The following is a 19,832-nucleotide window of genomic DNA, read 5'->3' as shown; positions in this document are numbered from 1 at the left end:
CAGATCCCCACAGTCTTTCCAGTTCAGATTAGCCTTTTCAGGTATGTATCTGCAATTTTAAACAACTCGTCCGCAGTTACACGTTTGCAAAAAAGCAAATCCTCCTTCAGGTCGTCATTATCCATGAATCTGATGTATGTTATCAGCAAACAATCATTGTTACTATCAGTCGCTTCATCCATCTGCAGAGCAAAACGTGCAACTCGTATTTTGTTGTTAAGCTGCTCCTGTATGTCTTTTGACATGTCATGAATGCGCCTCGCAATAGTGTTGTCTGACAGTGGCATTGCCTTTAGCTTACTTGCTGTAACTTCCTCGATCATGGTTGAAACCATATCAATAGCAAACAGAAGTATTAACTCCTCAGCGATGGTGTGAGGCTTTTTACACCTAGCAACTGTGTATGCCACTTTGTAGGAGGCAAGTTGGGCGTTAGATGACACTGATGCTGCTTTAGTAAAGAATCTCTGTTGTGCACAACAGTCACTTATTTTTTTTATGAAGAAATCAGTGGGTTTATCTTTGTGTTCGGGATGTCTCCAAATGACGCCTCAACTTGCTTGGCTTCATGCTGTCAGCGGCCAGTATTTTGAGACACAGTACACACTGCGGTCTCTCCTCATTACCCATTGTTTGTACAGGTGAAGCCGTGGGCAAGATAGGCGTCGGCTTAATTGTTGATTCGTCATCTGCTTTGCGTTTAATGGGTAGTCCTCTAACAAACTTGTCCATGGTAGCGGTGAAAATGTGTTCCTGTAATGTTTACATTTTTTTTAACAGCCCTCATGGTGGTGTTTTTAAGATGCTCGGTAGTAAAATTAGCTCCATGTGCTGGGTGTAACCTAATAATGAAAAGTGTTCATGGTAGCCCTGAGCCCCCCTTGTCATAACGCACGGGCCCCCCTAGGGGGCACTCCCCCCAAATTGAAAACCATTGGGTTAGTACAACGTTGGATATATTGAGCATATAAATGTGAATCTATTTTGTGCTATGATTAAAAAAAGACGACAGATACTGTATGTGGGAAAATACAATCTTTCGCCTCAGCGGAAAATCTATATTCACTGGACACAAGCATTAGGTTCACCTGCACAGTATCTGTTTTCTAAGCGCTTGTCTTCAATCGGATTGCAGCTGAGCTGGAGCCTATCCCAGCAGACTCTAGTAACCCTGGGTTAGTCGCCAGCCAATCACAGCACATACTGCACACAGACAAACAGCCATTCACACTCACAATCACACCTACTGACAATTTGGAGTCTTTATTTAACCCAACATGCATGTTTTTGGAATGTGAGAGTAAGCCTGTGAACGTAGAGAAAACTCCAATACATGCAGTTTCACAACAGTTCTACCTTTTACAAAGATCCTCATGTTTAATTGACATTAGTCTCCATACTGTTACCCTATTTAGTCAGTATTAGAAACAGCATTCTGTATGACGCACTGAAGTTCTACACCACTGAGAACTTCAAGAACTAAAATAATCCTATTGTGAAAGAAATACCTCTCTGAAAGTGTCAATAAAACTTGAGCATTATTATATTTGAAAAGGCACTTACTATAATACACAGGAGTACCCAATAATATATTTTAGTTAGTTGTACAGACGGATTATGGGTTACTTATCTTGTCTTTGTTTACAGTCTGAACCAATAATGTTTGACATTCCGCTATCTCTTCAGTAGCTCTGCATGGCAATCTAAAAAAACGTGACCATTCTATGTTGACACAAAAAAGGGGGAAAAAATGGCCAACCAAAGAGAGTCAATATTGTCCCGCTGATTCGACAGATTTGAGGTTACGTTTCATAGGCCAGTGGTGGAAGGTGAAAGCATTTCCGTTTATGTGCTGCCAAGGACGTCTTCAAAGTGGCAGATAGCTTGACAAACATGAAGGGGAACAAAGACAAATTGTCTTTAGACATACAGTACATTAACAGTATGGCAGGAAAGATACATCGAAGCAAGCAGGGAAGCTGGATCACCTGTCAGTAACAGGACTGTCAGAGAAAGACACACAATCACACTTACGAGTCTTCAAAGATCATACAGAAAAGACTTTTGTTGTGTGAGGTGAGCTGAAGAAGCACTGCACTATTGATGTCCTCGGAACACATCTGGAGCACTTTTGCAAGGAAGACTGGTTAAATAGTGTCAAATCAAGATTGACTAAGCTAATAGACTCCTCCCCAAAAAGATGTGGATGCTGTCATTAAAGCAAAAGACAATAGATTACAGTATTAGTTTCAGGGTGTGTAAACTTATCTAACCAACTTTTTGATATATATATATATATATATATATGTATGTCAAACTTATTGAACCAATATTAACAATTTCATATAAACAGTATATTATTGATCTGTTTTAAAAGCTGAAATAGGAAACAACAAAATCAGACCAAATCCCCACAATTGAGACGTTTCATTACATTTGCATAAATCAGCTAAAATGGTTTCAAAAAAGTGAGGTGGACACAAATGGTTACGTAATTATCATTGATTCCCATGTGAAATGTGTCCAACTGGATTTCCCAAAACTTCTCAAATGTTTCCAGATGATTTTACAACCATATATTTTTTTCTTTTTTTTGTTTACAAAATCACTAGCTCAAAGCTAACACACAATGAATTAACAACACCATAGACGAGCTAACGAAAACTAGCATCGGAACATCCCGAACCCAGAACTTGCTTTATTTTCTGGTAATTAAAAAAAAAAAAAAAAGTTTGTTCCACACTTTTATGCTTGATGGTTCCAGGTGCCACGTCTGCTCCCTGCCTTATTTTCATCTTCCCTGCCGTCTTCTACATCCGCATTGTTCCACAAGAAAGCGAACCTATGAACTCTGTTCCCAAGATCCTGGTGAGATCATTAAGACCAGTTCTACTTCTCGATCGTGTGAACCTTCCTGCGATACACTGATGCTACTGCCGACTCTTTGTTTTAGGCTGCCTGCTTTGCCGCCTTGGGTGTCTCCTTCATGATAATGAGCCTGAGCTTCATAATAATCGACTGGACGTCGGGGAGCAGCCATGCCGGCGGGGGCCACTAGAGCCTGCACAAGTGTGTTCGGGCTGAGGAGCGGCGACAGTTAAGAGCTCGCACATAAAAACGTCAAGCAAAATATCACACTTGTATTGATAGAGGTGAAATAACATTTTACTTCAATGTTATACACATACACGTGCTGACCAGCTGATTAGGTACACCTAATAATGCTCATAAATCAGAGGCATCCATAATTTTATGATATTGTGCGTCACTGTGGTGGAAAACTGCACTGTATCACGCTACAAGAACTTTTAACCAAAATAGTAGGAACTCATCCCACTGGGATGCAGTGCCGTTAACTACAAAAACTACTACTATTATAAACATATGTTATGTCTCGCTACAGATGTAATTTGATTGTGTCCAGTGAGTGTACCAGGGCAAAATAATGTTCTTTTATTTCTTGAATTAACAAATGCAACGATGAGCTTTGAGCTGATCCAGCCAAGTTAGCCACAAACAACGATAGCTGGTACTGTAAAAACACATAGTTTGCATCGCATACATTTACAAAGTGTCGAAAACAAAATGGCTAATAAGTTATTTTCACGAGCACAAGTAGAGGAAAGACATTCAAACAGGAGTGTGTATTTATATAACTGCTATGTTGTTGTTGTTTTTTATTATTCATACTATATTTAACTACTATTGGAGTTAATTGCGATGATACATCATGTATAATTTGGTTTTGATTAACTTTATGATGTAGATGATATCAAACTGACAATTGCTTAGAAAATCTTGAACAACTACACACCTCTCTTTGTACAACTATGATTAAACACACCTGTGACCTTATATATATAGTTATGGACAAAATTATACATAACCTAGTCAAATGTTGAGTTTGAAGTGAGCTTTAAATATGTTGAATAGCTCTCTTTTGAGGGAAAATAACACAAAGTGCCAAAAACAGTAAGATACTGTATTAGTCTCACGGTTTGTTTGTTGTTGACATTTTAACAAAAAAATGAAAAGCATTCACACTCTCATTCATACCTATAGCCTTACAATGAACCTAAGCTGTTTTCTACAAAGTAATGTCCCAATGGAGATTAAAGCTTTAATTTCCTGACTGTGAACTAGAAGTGCTCAACACTAACCCACCGTGCTTCGACAGGCGTACCAATGTACCAAATTCATAGTTGCCGTTGAACGACTCGAAATTTGACGAGGGTATGAATCATGTTGGTTGTAACTGTGAATCAAATATAGCACTAACCTCCAAAATAATCATTATGGTCTTCAAGAAGTGAGAAATAACTCTTAAGAGACATTTTTAAAGGGAATGAGTGAATGACAAAACATCTATCGAGTGTGAGCGTGTCTGCTGATGGACAGTAGTTAATGTTGATTTGCGTTGATGCTTTGGTTTCAGACACATTTTAAGATAAAAAGTCCAAATGTAATAAAACCCCCCGACAAGACAGAGCAAGATAAATATGAACCCGCTGGTTGCATTGATAGTTAATTTGGCATAACAATAAAAAGCTCTTGTGAGTATTTTAGTATTCTGTTCTGGTTGATTGTTTATTGAAGTGAAATTTTGTGCAGAGTATGTTACAGTATATTTTAAGTATTTCTACTTACCTGATGTTGATGAGCCCCTATTCATTTGAAGCTTAATTAATTTAGGGTTATGGATCATGGTATTATTGTGGTGATTGTTTTTTTTTCAACACACGCAACATACATATATTGTACTGGTATGTACTCTTTGTGCTTATTGAAAAGTTTTCAATTTGATCAGTGGAAATATACTTTACACAATATAGTTTCAACCGTAAAAGCATAAAACAAATTAATTTAGATATTTTTTTTTAAAAGAGCTATAATTATCACAAATAATGTGCTGCTTTTGCCCAAAGAGGATTTTATATTCCAACAACGGATGCCACAGTTTATTTATATATAACTATTATTTGTAGCTGTAATTGTGCTATTTTCACAGATATATTGTGAAAACCCCAAGGAAATCATTGTCCGTCCCTGACAATGTATTTTCAGTGTTTGAGCTTTGTCCTGTGTTGTGCAAAAGAGTTCTTTATTTGAAAGGATTATGCCAAAATGACAACATACTACCTACTGTTTTTAAAAAAAGAAAAGAAAAGGCCTTTAACTTTTGCACACACAAATGCAAGGTCAGTGAATAGAATACATCAAGCATGCAATTCATGTTAATAAATATGTTATTGTAGCTGAGGTTACAATGTACTCAAATCTGGATATGACACAAAGTTTATGAATGGCTTTTCGGGAATGAAACTTATTGATGATGTGTATAAATGTAAACATTTTATATTTGTACGGCATACTGTATTTGCCATCGTAAAATGTGAAGTGTAAATAGCAGGAAGCATTTTAGTTTGACAATAAAATAATTGTTCACGTCTTGAGTCATCATTTCTGCCTTGTATGCCAATTTTTAAAAAATAATTTCTGAAGCATTTATTATTATTATTAGTATTATTATTTGTAGTTATTCGTTGATTATAATGACTTTAAACTGGTGAAACAAACAAAAAAAGTATTACTGCAATTTGCATCTGACTCAGGTTGACAAACGTCAATATTTTAAATTGTAATTGCATCTGAGCCATAATACATTTTAGAAGACGGATCTACAGTGTCCACCAGAGGTCGCTGTTCGTCAATTGTCGGCCTAAAAAAATAATAATTATTTCTTTATTTAAAACAGTCTTGCCTTCAGTCAGAAAAATGCTCAAGAAAAGTACACCTAGTCTGCCTGAAAAATCTACAGAAGTACAGTAACAAAGTATTTGTACTTCCTGATCTCTCACCACTGGTAATTAAAAAAACAACAAACATCAAAATGTACTAGAAATCATCCATCCATCAATTTTCTGAGCCGCTTATCCTCACAAGGGTCGCGGGAGTACTAAAAATCAAATAGTAAAAATCAGGTACTGCTTTAATTATGTGGTTCAACAGAATTATTGAGAAAAAATAAAATAAAAACTGCCCTGGACAAAAATGAAGGTACTAATTTACCTTCCCTACCTTAACCCTTCACCTCATGTGGGAAATGCTGCAACCAAACTATTTCCATAACTCTCAAGACTTGTTCACCTGTCACTTTTAGATAGTTTACCACTCCCTAATTCCACACCAGTCCCTCTTTCCACGAATGCTAATTCCACAGATGTTAGCTATGATTTAGATCAGGGCTCTTGCCATATTTTGTTCTTACATGGATCATTCCAGAATTGGAGGGCATGTTCTATCTCTTCCAGGAACATGTCTTTTTGTGTAAATTATAGTTGTATTGAAACAAAATGTAACTAGCTGTATTAAAAGTGATTTATACATGTTATTAAAAATACCAAATAGCTCTTGCGCACCCACTTAAAAAAATATTTTATCCCTCCCTCTTGATTATCAACTTACGTTATTTTGTCCCTCAACATACACACAACCCTGTGACTAAAATCAGGTTCACAATTAATCTATTAATTGACAACTCAAATAAAAGTAATACACAACTATTTTGATAACAATACCAGCTGTTTTGATAATTAATTCAATTCGTTCAGAGACATTATTAAACTTAAAATTGCCCAAATCTTCTGATTTCAGAGGCATTGATGACATATAGTATTCAGTAAATAATCAGTAATTAACATGTTGGTGAACTTGAAGCAGCCTCACAAGTGTGTACGCAACTGGTAGTCCTTTGCATGAATCAGTACCCAAGAAATAGCTCTCAAAAGGTTTAGTGAGTACGACATCATTGCCTTTCGTGTAATATTGCTTGATTGTTTTTTACTTGTATTGTTTCATAATAAAAACAATCCCACAAAACAACAATAATCAGTAAAAAGAGTAATTAGTGAACACATATTTTGCAATAAACTTTTAAATAAATTTGTATCCAAATATGTGATTAATCAGTGGAATAATTGTTCAACTAATTGATGATAAAACTTATATAATGGAAACCTTTTTAACTATCTAGAGGAAGAGAAAAAAAGTCACCTACATGACTCAACAAAAATTACTTAATCATCTAGCTAGTCACTCTGACTATGCGAAGACCAAAAGTGAATCCTCTTTCCTATTATTCAGATATTTAAAAAAATGTTTTCAGTGTGTCACTCGAAATAACATTTTCTTACTCATATTTGAATGTGGGTGAAAAGATTTCATTGTTTTCATTCGTTTTCCTATGATTAATGTGACCTATAACGTACACAACTCATTAAAAAAAAATAAGAATATTTTTAAGAGGGAAATTAAAGAATCATTTTCAAATAATTCCTATTTAAAGTGCCTCTGATTAACCCAAAAATAGTGAGTCAGGTATGTTAATCACTAGTGCACATCTTCATGTGTTATGATCTTTTTTATTTTATTTATTCATTTATTTTTTTGGCTTAGCATGACATTAGTTTTGGTTTGTATTCCTGTGTATCCTGTTAATGTCTTCCAAGCCTGCTCATTATGTCTTTGGTCTCCACCTGTTCACATCATCCCTGCTCCCCTTGTGTATCAGCCAATCAGCTCTCTCCATCCGCTTGCGTGCTGGAGGTGTGCCTCGTTGTGGTGTCAGTCTGTTTATATTTAGTTCCCTGTTTCCCCTACCCTCTTCCTGTGACAGTTGTTGAAAGTCACACGTAGTCTTGGGGTTGTGTCTTTTCACCTGTTGTGGTGAATCTTGAGGTTTTATGTTTTTCTCCTACTCTTGATCCAGTGACTCAAATATATGTATTTTTTGCCTTTGTGTTAATAAATATTTTTTTTGAGTACTGTGTACTCTGCCTTGCCTCCCCTACTCTTCTGCGCTTGGTTCCACCTAACTTGTTTGCCTGCATTCCACCATGATGTACCTCCAAGTATGACGTGTTACAAATCCATCCATCCATCCATCCATTTTCTGAGCCGCTTATCCTCACAAGGGCCGCGGGAGTGCTGGAGCCTATTCCAGCTATCATCAGGCAGCAGGCGGGGTACACCCTGAACTGGTTGCAAGCCAAGCACACATAAACAAAAAAAACATTCGCACTCACATTCACACCTAGGGGCAATTTAGAGAATTCAATTAACCAACCATGAGGATGTGGGAGGAAACCGGAGTGCCCGGTGAAAACCCAAGCAGGCACGGGGAGAACATGCAAACTCCACACAGGCGGGGCCGGGGTTTGAACCCCGGTCCTCAGAACTGTGAGGCAGACGCTCTAACCAGTCACTGTGCCGCTATACAAATCAAATGTATTATCAAATGGAAAACGTATTTGAATGAAAAATGAAACGTGAGACAAAACAAAAACCCTGAACTGGTTGCCAGTAAATTGTAGGGCATATACAAACTTCCATTCACACATACAGTAAAAAAAACAACACAGAAGCATGGGGACAGAACATGCAGACTCCGCACAGGAGGGCCGAAGCTGAGATTCCAAACCAGGGCCTCTCGACTGCGAGATCTGAGATCTGATCTGTTTTTTCTGTTTTAATTGTACTTTTATTTTTTTCCTGTTTTAAAAGTTTGTAAGTTTGTTTTTAAATGCTTTTAATCATGTAAAGCACATTGAGTTACCTTGTGTAAGAAATGTGCTACATAAATAAATGCGCTTTGCTCTACCTGTTCACGTAATCTCTGCTCCCTCGCGTATGAGCTAAATAGCTCTCCAGCCGCTTGTCTGTGTGCGTTGTGTCGTAAGTCTGTTTATATTAAGTTCCCTGTTTTCCATGTCTATGAGTGTACATGTGGTGTGCCTCAGGGTTCAATTTTAGGCCCTTTATTATTCAATTTGTACATGCTCTCTCTGGACAGTGTAATGAGGAGGCACGGAGTGAACTTCCATAGTTGCGCTCACGATAAGCAGCTGTAAATCTGTCTCCTGATGACACGAGTCCAATGGGTGCTCTTTTTAACTGTATTTTAGACATCAAATCCTGTATGGCAGAGAACTTTCTCCAGCTTAACCAGGATAAAACGGAACGTGTTTTATCACATGGGTCCTGAGGCCCAGTGAGAGAAACTTTTAACAAAAGTACGAGCACTATCTTAAAATCCCTCACCACAAGTGAAAAACCAGGGTGTTCTTTTAGATTCTGATCTCACTTTGAACCCCGGTCCTCAGAACTGTGAGGCAGACGCTCTAACCAGTCGTCCACCATGCCGCCCCCAAAAGAGTATTTCAAGTTTAAAATTACAACAGAATTTGGCAGCACGTATCCTCCCGAAGACCAGAAGGTGGGAGCACATTACACAGATTTTAAAATCTCTGTGCAGGCACTCGCTGCGCTGCTCCATCCTAGTGGTCAGTGGTCCCGGCCTGCAGTCTGGTGCAGATGGCTCCCTGAGATTTTGTTTCCTCACCTGGATGCTCTATAGTCGGCCTCAGGTTATCACGTCGTGCGTGTCTGTGTCCCTGTGAACAGGTGGTGGGTGAGATTGATTTATTTTTTATTTCTGTAACGCTCTTTGATTTGCAATTTCTGTTTGAAAAGCATTTACAAATAAAGCTTGATCGATTTACTGATTGAGGACAAGCAATACATGGATGGATTTTTATGTCCTTGTTCCCTACTCATCCAAGAGTGGCAAACACAAAAAGCAACTCTTGGTTTCGCTTTAAAACTCGTCTGACTGCATTTTTGTTCCAACATAGCTCGTTTTTCTCCATACAAACACGTCACAGCAATTTTAGTACCAGCTCTTTAATACTTTAATCAGCGATGGCAAATTGGCTATTTACATCAGTCAGAGACAAATTACATTCTGCCCGTAACTTTAATGTGGTCTTGCGGAAGTCTAACATGAGGATAAGGGTACTACTTTTATGGAGATGTCAGATTTTGAAAGGATTTTATAAAATCAACTGAATGAACTGAATATATATATATATATATATATATATATATATATATATATATATATATACTGCTGTATATATGCTGCTGTCCCAACTAAATGAATTTCAATTCAGTTTCTATACTTGGTTGACTGTGGTTGTCATGGTAATTTTGTAGCAATGTATTTTTGTTGTCTTTTGTGTGTTTCTTAAACATCCATCCATCAATCCATTTTCTGAGCCGCTTCTCCTCACAAGGGTCGCGGGCGTGCTGGAGCCTATCCCAGCTGTCATCGGGCAGGAGGCGGGGTACACCCTGAACTCGTCGTCAGCCAATCGCAGGGAACAGACAAACCAACAACCATTTGCACTCACATTCACACCTATGGGCAATTTAGAGTTGTCAATTAAACTACCATGCATGTTTTTGGGTTGCGGGAGGAAACCGGAGTGCCTGGAGAAAACCCACGCAGGCACGGGGAGAACATGCAAGCTCCACACAGACGGGGCCGGGGATTGAACCCAGGTCCTCAGAACTGCGAGGCAGACGCTCTAACCAGTAAATTCAATTTGAATCAAAGATCAACAACAGTCCACAGGAACTGTTGTGCCTGGGGGACCACCCAGGATGTGCTGGAGGGATTGTAACTCCCTGGAGGGATTGTAACTCTCGGCTGGCCTGGAAATGCCTCAAGATCCGCTGGAAAGGTTTGGATAAAGTGGCTGGGGAGAGAAAAGTCTGGACCCTGGATCAGCGGAAGAAGCTGGATGGATGGATAGAGAGATGGACAGGTTAACATAGCCTCAAAACCTCCCACAACCCCCTACGTGTGTGTGCGCTTATACTACCTACACACCTATAGACTTTTTTTTATTTTTATTTTCTTAAACTAAACTTACTGATAACCAGTAATAAAATCTCAATAACAAATTATACTACCTTGAGATTTTTTCAGGGAAAAATATACTTTGAAGCAAGTGAACTGCTCTTACCCCAAAGCTGCCTTGTAAGAAGTAATATCTTGCCAAGCAAGTTATTTTGCCTGGATGCAAGATATCTAATCTTGTTTAGGTCTTAGTTTTTGCAGTGCAGTGTGTGCGTGGAACTTCGCATGTTAAACTTCCTTGTGTTTTTCCTTGTGTTTTTCCTCTGTCTTCTATCAATTTTGGGACCAACGGAAGGTTGCGTTGTGTATGTGACTGAGTACTATTAAGGTGTGTACACCTGACGCACTTTGAACTGCCGAACAGGTAATGAGGATGATAATTTATTTCCTCATGGGCGTGTCTGTTTTAACACGAGCCGCGTACCAGGGATCAGACAGATTCTAGACTCTCTTGTCTTCTGCGCTCCCTTCAATCCCAAAATGGAATTTTGTCGGCTCAGCTTCCTGCTCCTCGTTGTCCTGGTCCCTGGTGAGTTCTGCGTTCATTTTCTCTCTCAATATTTAGATTCATATACCGCGTGTGTGTTGTGTGTCATTGACACGGTGGTTGTCAAACATGGATTAGTGTCAGAGCAATGTCAAACTCGGCTTGATTGAATGACATCTTGGACTTGAGTGTTGAGACACAAAATTTTAATTATTTTTTCTTTTAACAAAAAAAAATAAAAAATGTAACTGAACTCCGTTCATCAACATTTCATTGTTAGCTATGAGATGACACAAGTGCAACCATAATACCTCAAATAAGAAGTCTGTGGAAAAACGAAGCTCTAAAAGTTGAGCATAATCATTAATCATATGTAATAGTCTTAGTCCTTCTTTAAATGTTACTCAGTTAATCATTCTTTACGTTATGTGACGTTATCCTTCTTAAATTTTACTTCAATATCGACATTAAGATGTTACTTGATGTCAAGCATTCTCAACATTTTACATTGTAACTGACAGCACAATTAATCTAAAACTTCCTAAAACAATGTGATTCCTCCCTATATAAGGGCATTGTTTTTACATCCTATATAGACTAACTTTGTCTTTATCTTCTCGCTTTGTTCTGTGCTTCTTTTTTTTCAAGGATTTTTAGCAACTCAAATTGCGAGTAACTAAGTCAAATAAAATCATTAAAATGATTCCGCAATTCAGTAAGTAATGAAGGTTCCCTTGCAGGTGATTCAGTTAGGGTTTCACCTACATAGGAGTCACTTTCTGTCACGTCACACTTTCATCTGCAGGTATTTTTATGATAATTACTGTTATTGGTGACATGTATCCAATGAGCCTCGCTCTCATGTTATCTTGAATAATTTCCATTTTTCTGTCCTATAGGTGGCAGTGGGCAGCTGAATGGTGAGTAAATTTTTTTCCATTCAATTGCATTTTACACAATGAAGAAAAGTGCTTAGTCATCGCTTAGAGTGTGTATGGGTTTGTTTAAGGCGTACCCTTATACAAATGTGTGTTTACATGGCCACATGAAGTCAGAGAATACTAACTTGAATGCTTGTGTGAATGCTATCGTGAATTCTAAGTCAAATGCTGAATTAACGTACTGTTTGATGATTCAATTTAATTGAATTCTATTTATATTATGGCAGTTCAGAGCAGAAGTTACCTTCAGACACTTTACACAAACAGACATAGAGAGAGCAAGTGACCGAAAGAGAGAGAGACACGATAGAGGGATTACAGCAGGGATAAGGGAGCTGTGTCTTCTGTATTCATTGAATTAGCAATAATAATGCTATTGTGATTGACAGTATTAATGGGAGTAGTACTATTCAGTGTTGGGCAAATTACTTTAAAAAAGTAATTAGTTATAGGTACTAGTTATTTTCGAAAACGCATAATTGAATGAGTAACTCAATTATTCTGTCAAATGTAATTAGTTACATGGGACAGAAATTATTGCATTACTCTTTTGAAAAACATTTATGAAATAAAATTATGATTTTTGAGCGTGTTTCACGCGGGCCAGTGACATTGAATAGAACAGGATAGACTGGTACTTGAAATTCATGTGACCTCAAACCAAAACTGGTAGATTAGCTGTAGGCCCTAATTAAAGTGTTTTCTTCATTACTAAAAGTTTTAGTAACAATAAATGTTGTCACTAAATGTTTCAACCAAAAAAAGTGTTTTTTTTTATGTTATGTTTGTTATACTACTCATTGTAGTATAACATTTAAAAAAAAAAAAAAAACACTTTCACACGGCTTCCAAACAACTTCGAGTACTTTCAGATTTTTTTCAGACAAAAGATTCCCAACAACAGTTAAACAATAAAGTGCTTTAAACTCTTTGTACTTTAAACAAATCAAACTGGGGTGTGCCGTTGACAGACGTTTCATGAGATTAGATTTACGAACAACGGACGTGGACTAACACTTTTATTTGGGACGTAAAGTACACACACATGTCTTCTCTTTTACTGAACATAAATAACGTTGAGGTAGTGCCTGTGTTTCCATCTTGAAAAAGCCAGTCAGATCTAGTACTCTTGTGTGACTGTTTGTAACGACACCACCCACCTGGCACCAATTTGGCTTACCATGAAATCGTACTCCACCTTATTATGTCTGTCACTCCTCCCCTCTTGTCAAGGAAAGACAATCATAAAACTCACCTTTGATTTTCAGCTCCTGTCCTGGCTTTGCGAGCCGTTAGTTATAATTGCAGAATAACTGGTTTTATTTCACTGTCGGTAACAATAACGCCGTTGTAACATTTGAAATAGTAATTAATTACATTCCCTGTTAGTATGCGATTATCTTTATCACCGTGATGCCCGAAACCGGTACTAATAAATGAATTGTATTAATTGTAGCTGATGTAAGCGTTGCCGTTTCTTGACTGGACTTCTGGGAGCAAGTGTCCATCAGTGATGGAAATGTGGCCCAGATTCCACACTGAGCAAGTCAATTTGTGTGTCGACAAGAGATCATTATTATTCCAATATACACTACATATGTTCATTTTTATTTTTATTTATTTATTTATTTGCACATACGCTGCCACTAGCGAGAAGTGTAAAGAAAATGGACCGATTAAGGTATTGTAATGCCCTCGCATGTGGGCAAGGAGAGCCACAGTAGCCGATGCACTTTCAGCCATTTATTGAACGGGAGAAAAAGTCAAACGCACGAATGTAGAAATGACAACACTCGCAAAGAGCTGCTGTCGACTACAACTCATGCAACCAGGCTCAAAGTGCTGATGTCACTCACTAGGCCAGGCCCCTTAAAGGCACACATCCAATACATGAAAAGTACAGGACATACAGCGATTATACTATATAATACGAGGTCGTTTCTTTACATTCTCTTTTGTTTTCCTACAACACATTGAAATTTCAATTTATAACAATGCGCAAATTTTATTTTACATACGAGAAACTTGAGTTCCAAGCTCGGTCACACAACAAAGGCAACTCGTGGGTCGAGGTATTACTGTGCATACTTTTGTGACATTTTTGTTTGGTGGTGTGCTGTAAGATTTTTCAAATGTGAAATAAGTGTCCATCATCGCAGCGACAGAAATCTAAAATGGAAAAACAGGAAAATGTAGTGGCTGTAACTGGCTTGTACCATGAAAGACGAAATGCTAAGTGCTGTGTGTGTGTATGTGTGCGTGTGTCTGACAGTATGTGGCATAGCAGAAAACAACCCCAGGATCGTTGGCGGCGACTCGGCACCCGAGGGGGCGTGGCCCTGGCAGGGGAGCTTGCACAGAAATGGCTTCCACACGTGCGGAGCGTCACTGATCAACGACCAATGGGTGCTGTGCGCCGCTCACTGCTTCCCGACGTGAGGCTCACATGACTTTATAGAATTACAGTGAACCCACATTCATTGCGAAGGATACGTTACAGGCCCAACGTTACAGACCCAATTGCGATAGGTTCAAATCCACAATAGAGACCATAAAATTAACGTGTGCAATTATTTTTTTCCACCCAAAAGTATTCCTTAGCACCTGTTCTCACTTTCTTGTTTGCGTAATACTACTGTTGAGGCATTGTCGCATCTGTGTCTGTGTAAAGCCGTATGTCTGTATTATATTGCCCCAAGGTGCACACATCAGGAGGAGGAGCATCCCTCACCATTGAATTGAGACAAAAAGTGTGACAAAAATAGCTTAATTGTTAATATTATATTTATGTCATTAGTGCAGTACTATACGTTTTCATTAAGTAATATACTATAGACTATTTTTCCTCACTAAAATACAAATACGAAAAAGATTTGTTTTCTTCTAGGGAAAGATGAAACAGATAAGTGGCATTCTCATTCATTTCGATGGGGAAAGATGATTTGAGATGGGAGTTACGAATTAATTAAACCCGTATCTCAAGGCACCACTGTACTGTAAAAACAAACTGTCACTTAAAAATTGTCGGAGGGCCGGGGGTGGTGGGTGGTGGCTTGTTGCACCCCCTCCCCTCCCTTATTTTTTATAAATAAAAATAATTGCTATCAGTATTATTATTATTATTATTAATATTACAATTTGTATCATTGTTGTTTTAAATGTACACATCATCCTCCCACCCCCATCATTTACGTTATCACGATTAAAAGCTGCAATTAAATTTATTGTGCTGCTCCTACTAATGTACCCAGGTTGGCCACCGGGGGCAGTATAATCCAGTCATGCAGACACAAACAAAGAAGAAGAATTTCAAAACTACTCTGACTCAGTACGATGCTGTAATACTAGTATTTTCTGTAGAGGTTAAAGAATATATGCCTGTGAGTATTGTTTTATTTTTCCACCTGTGTTGCTCCACCATTTGTTTTCAAGTATCTGTTTTAGGGTTCGTGACTATTGATGCTAATTATTAGCATGTGGATGGTGTTTTCCATTGTATGATAGCATTAAACTAGTGACACCTTTCTTTAGGCAGTAGTTTGGCTGTTTTAAATAAAATTCTCTTGGTGTTATGTTTAGTTTGACAGTAAACTTCAACTTGAAGCCTCTTTTTGATGAATTCTTCACTACTTGCCAAACTGCTGCTTATTGTGCAGTTGAATTGAGTTCACTGCCCAAGTTTGGGCTCACAAGTCAAAGCAAACAAAAAAAAAAAACAGGCCGGATGTCGACTCGTAGTTTGGGCCACTCATATTTGAAAATATCACTGTATTCGTTTTGTTTATTTGACAGTCTCACTTTAATCTGTTGTTTCACAATCACAAAAAAAAAAAAAAAATATATATATATATATATATATATATATATATATATATATATATATATATATATATATATATATATATATATTAATAAATAAAAAATCCGTGACATAGCAGGGGTGCGAACGATGGCGAACAATGTATGTCGATTGTTTGAAATGATGTCACTGAGTTGTGTGTTTGCTAACAGCTCGGTCATCAGCAACCTGCTGATCTACATGGGCCGCCAGAACCAGGAGGGCAGCAACGCCAACGAGCAGGTGCGTAGGGTGGCGCAGCTCATCGTCCACGAAGACTACAACCCTGATAACAACGACAACGACATCGCCCTGCTGCGACTCTCCTCGCCCGTCGTGTTCAACACCTTCATCCGGCCCGTGTGCCTCGCCACTCCCGGCAGCAACGTCCCAGCCGGAACCGATTCCTGGGTCACCGGATGGGGCACTATCGGAACTGCTGGTACATTCATCTATTTAGCTAGCTATGTTCTATACTATATTCTTTTCATGTTACTCAATACTATAATCTATATTTATATACACTATTATATTTGTATATCCACACCTACACTTTATTTTGGTTAAAATATACTTATATATTTATGTATACTTCATAGTCTATTATATACTACACCTTATACTTTGCTCGGTACCTTACTCTAGCTATCCTCTATTCTTCATACAGTACTGTACTTATATGTACAGTATTTTCCGTATGAGTGAAGTTTTAAAATTACTGTTTTTTTTACCTCGTTAGTTCCACTTCCGTCGCCACAGACGCTACAGGAAGTGACCGTTCCAGTGATATCCAACAGCGACTGCAATGATGTCTACGGTATCATCACCAGCAACATGATCTGTGCCGGAATCCCAGAGGGGGGGCGGGACTCGTGCCAGGTGACCGAATATTTGAGCATCACCCCACTTATTGTGTGAACGCTGAAGCAAAATCAAAAGTGAAATATGTATACAGGCGTAACGTATCAAGCAATCATGCCGTCGCTGATACCCTTCACTTTAAAGTTTATTTATTTAGTGAACCTTCTGAAGTCCATCCATCCATCCATTTTCTGAGACGCTTCTCCTCACTAGGCTCGCGGGCGCGCCGGAGCCAATCCCAGCTACCATCGGGCGGGGTACACCCTGAACTGGTTGCCAGCCAATCGCAGGGCACATACAAACAAACAACCATTCGCACTCACAGTCACACCTACGGGCAATTTAGAGTCTTCAATTAACCTACCATGCATGTTTTTGGGATGTGGGTTTTGACGCTACACATACAATAACCTGTAATGTATTTTTTTTGTTATTTAAAATTTTCTTTTTTTTTTTCCAACCACAAAACCATGGCGGGATTGTCAAGGAAAAAGTGCATTACAACAAAGACAGAAAATGAGCTACAATGAAGTGAACGTATGGCTATTTTTAAAGGCTGTTGGCCATGCTTGATCGCCCCATTCACTGACTGCACCTGTGCATTTTGGTGACACAGACTAGCCACACGTAAATATTAACTTTTAAATAATGTTAAGTATTATTGTAAAACACCCAATTGTCGGCTGGGACTCGCTTGTGCTTAGAACCCGGAAACTTTCTTTATTTTTTGGGTGAAAGCTCATGCATTTTTGATTGGCTGTTACATCTTCAACGTTGTGACGCTGTTGAGTGCGATTTCAATTTTGAATCACAGCAAAACCTATGGCCGATGATCGGCCTCTGATTAAAACTAATTGCAGAACCCCACCCACTGCACGACAGTTCAGTCAGTTTGGGCAATGTCGCTCAGTTTGTGGGCTTTTTTTGAAAAACAGTCACTAGAGCAGTTGGAAAGTCGCTGAAAATTGCGACCAACTTGCAAACTTGGCAACACTAGCTGCTTTTATGCTTGTCTCTGTTCGCAGCCCTATTGTAAGTGGAAGCAGTGCACATCAGCTAGCGACTATGGAAAAATATTCAATTTAATTAAATTCCTGAACAGGTCATGAATTTTTAGGTCCCAAAAACCAAACAACTCCAATGGCTTTTGGTGATGGATATTGTAGTTATTTTTAATTGGTGTTAGGATTATGAGGGGGGTCGTTGGAATAAACCTGTGACGTACTATTTGTATTGTTGAATTGTACTGTCAATGTGCGCAGGGGGATTCAGGCGGTCCGCTGGTGAGCAAAAATGATACTAGGTGGATCCAACTTGGCGTGGTGAGCTTTGGACGTGGATGCGCTTTGCCCGACTTTCCGGGAGTCTACGCCCGAGTGTCCCAGTACCAGATCTGGATCATGGATCGCATCAGCGGCGACATGCCGGGCTTCGTTGACTTTGTGCCCGGCACAACCACCACAGGTGGCGGTGTGGCGGGCTTCCCCTCGGCTCCTCTGCTGCTCGCTCTTCTGCTGTCGAGCTTCACCGCCTTGCTGCTCATGTGATGAGGAGCATCAACATCAAGTGAACAGATTCAAACCAAATCAAAATTTGGTGGCCTAAAGTTACCTTATAGAAAGCTAAACATCGTTCATTTAAATTAAAGTAATTGTCCAATGAAGAATTAATTCAGTTTTTTTAATCTGTTAGGTTTTCTCGAGTATTGTTGAATTGATCCTTCATTGAAGACCAAAATATGCATAATTTGCTTTCGTATTTAACTTCTTGATTTTATATGCCGAAAGGTTCAAAATGTTTGCACTGATGATAAATGTAAGTAGTCAGAAAGCTCAGCTAAGCAAAGTTACTTTTCTTTGTCACACTTTCGCCTCATGCAAAGATTTGCACTGATTGACATTTACATGTGAAGTGGTCAATTTGAATTGAAGTACGGTCATGGATATTGTCTGGGGTCTGTTCTGGGGTCAGTCTGGGGTCTGTTATCTTGCAGTCTAATCTTTTAATGTATTAAAGCTTTTTTTATGGTTATACCGCAATGTCAAATAATATTTGTATTACTGCACTTTGGGTTGTTACTTTCTAAGTAAATGCTGTTGACCACAACATTAGGTGTTGTTGTTGTTTTATGGTGGCTGAGTAGCAAGAATGAAAATGAGAACAAACGATTAAAAGTCGCCACAAAATGCTTGTTTTGGGTGGATTGATATGGTGTAAATAATAATATCGACATTAGTGTTGATATTGATCAATGCTAGTGTCATGAGATACTGTATGTTCTAGCTTCTTACAGGTTTACACTTTTAACAAATACACTATTGGGACATTTTCCAATTATATACTGATGATTATACACTATATACTGTATATGAATGAATAGTTTATTTTTCGGTCATTCTTGCAATAAATCACATAACCCAACTTGTGTGAACATACAAGACAGGGGTGGAATACATCATAGAACACGTCCAACCAGATCACACAACTCCACCGTTATTGATCGAAAATAGGAGTAGACTAGAGCACAATGCTTAATTTTTTGTATCCTTAAGGATCCTCAGAAAAACCCAGACATCTGCAGCAAAAGAAAGAAAATACATCTTAAAACGAGAAAAAAAAGAGATTTACTCTAATTTATAGCCCTGAATTGTTTTACTTTTTAAGGCCCTTGTAAATCTCTCTTGAGAGCGACATAATGTCAGCTCATTACTAAGGCTATTTCAGAGTTTAACTTTCAAAACGGAAACATATCTCTTTAATATTAGCTCTCACTTTACAGGTTGTAAAAATACATAACCCTCTTAAATTGTACTTTTATTTCCTTAAAAATTGTTGACTACAATCTGGAAGGCTTTTGCTCTTAACAGAAAATAATTTCAATATAAACGACTTTATGAATAATGGATTAGTCATGTCAAGGTAACCTGGTTTGTTCATTATTGT

General features: G+C 38.3%; 2 protein-coding genes across 3 annotated transcripts in view; both read left to right on the top strand.

The window, feature by feature from the left end:
• Nucleotides 1-5,440, top strand: part of LOC133409095 (sodium-coupled neutral amino acid transporter 3-like) — a 30,712-nt gene extending 25,272 nt beyond the window's left edge. For both annotated transcript variants that reach the window (XM_061688663.1, XM_061688664.1), the window contains exons 17-18: nucleotides 2,765-2,868; nucleotides 2,954-5,440. In XM_061688663.1, coding sequence (XP_061544647.1) covers nucleotides 2,765-2,868; nucleotides 2,954-3,058 — 209 coding nt within the window. In that variant the 3' untranslated portion in view covers nucleotides 3,059-5,440. The remainder of the gene's footprint in view (nucleotides 1-2,764; nucleotides 2,869-2,953) is intronic.
• A 3,756-nt stretch (nucleotides 5,441-9,196) lies between these two features.
• LOC133408493 (serine protease 33-like) lies at nucleotides 9,197-19,079 on the top strand. The gene is made up of 7 exons (XM_061687485.1): nucleotides 9,197-9,274; nucleotides 11,123-11,291; nucleotides 12,149-12,169; nucleotides 14,463-14,625; nucleotides 16,202-16,470; nucleotides 16,768-16,907; nucleotides 18,152-19,079. The coding sequence occupies exons 1-7, from the start codon at nucleotides 9,197-9,199 to the stop codon at nucleotides 18,434-18,436; spliced, it is 1,125 nt and encodes a 374-aa protein (XP_061543469.1). The 3' UTR covers nucleotides 18,437-19,079.
• Nucleotides 19,080-19,832: the final 753 nt, after the last annotated feature.

Source organism: Phycodurus eques, chromosome 10 (genome assembly GCF_024500275.1).
Source record: "Phycodurus eques isolate BA_2022a chromosome 10, UOR_Pequ_1.1, whole genome shotgun sequence".
NCBI classification, from domain to species: domain Eukaryota; kingdom Metazoa; phylum Chordata; class Actinopteri; order Syngnathiformes; family Syngnathidae; genus Phycodurus; species Phycodurus eques.
The sequence above is the reverse complement of the archived record's forward strand: the minus strand, read 5'-3'. Positions and strand labels throughout refer to the sequence as shown.

What these genes read in the sequence shown, in the direction of transcription:
- LOC133408493 (XM_061687485.1), top strand. Translation starts at nt 9,197, where the DNA reads ATGCCGCCCCCAAAAGAGTATTTCAAGTTTAAAATTACAACAGAATTT. An exon ending in TGGCAGTGGGCAGCTGAATG is followed by an intron (nt 12,170 to 14,462) that starts GTGAGTAAATTT and finishes TGTGTCTGACAG; the next exon opens with TATGTGGCATAGCAGAAAAC. An exon ending in GGGGGCGGGACTCGTGCCAG is followed by an intron (nt 16,908 to 18,151) that starts GTGACCGAATAT and finishes CAATGTGCGCAG; the next exon opens with GGGGATTCAGGCGGTCCGCT.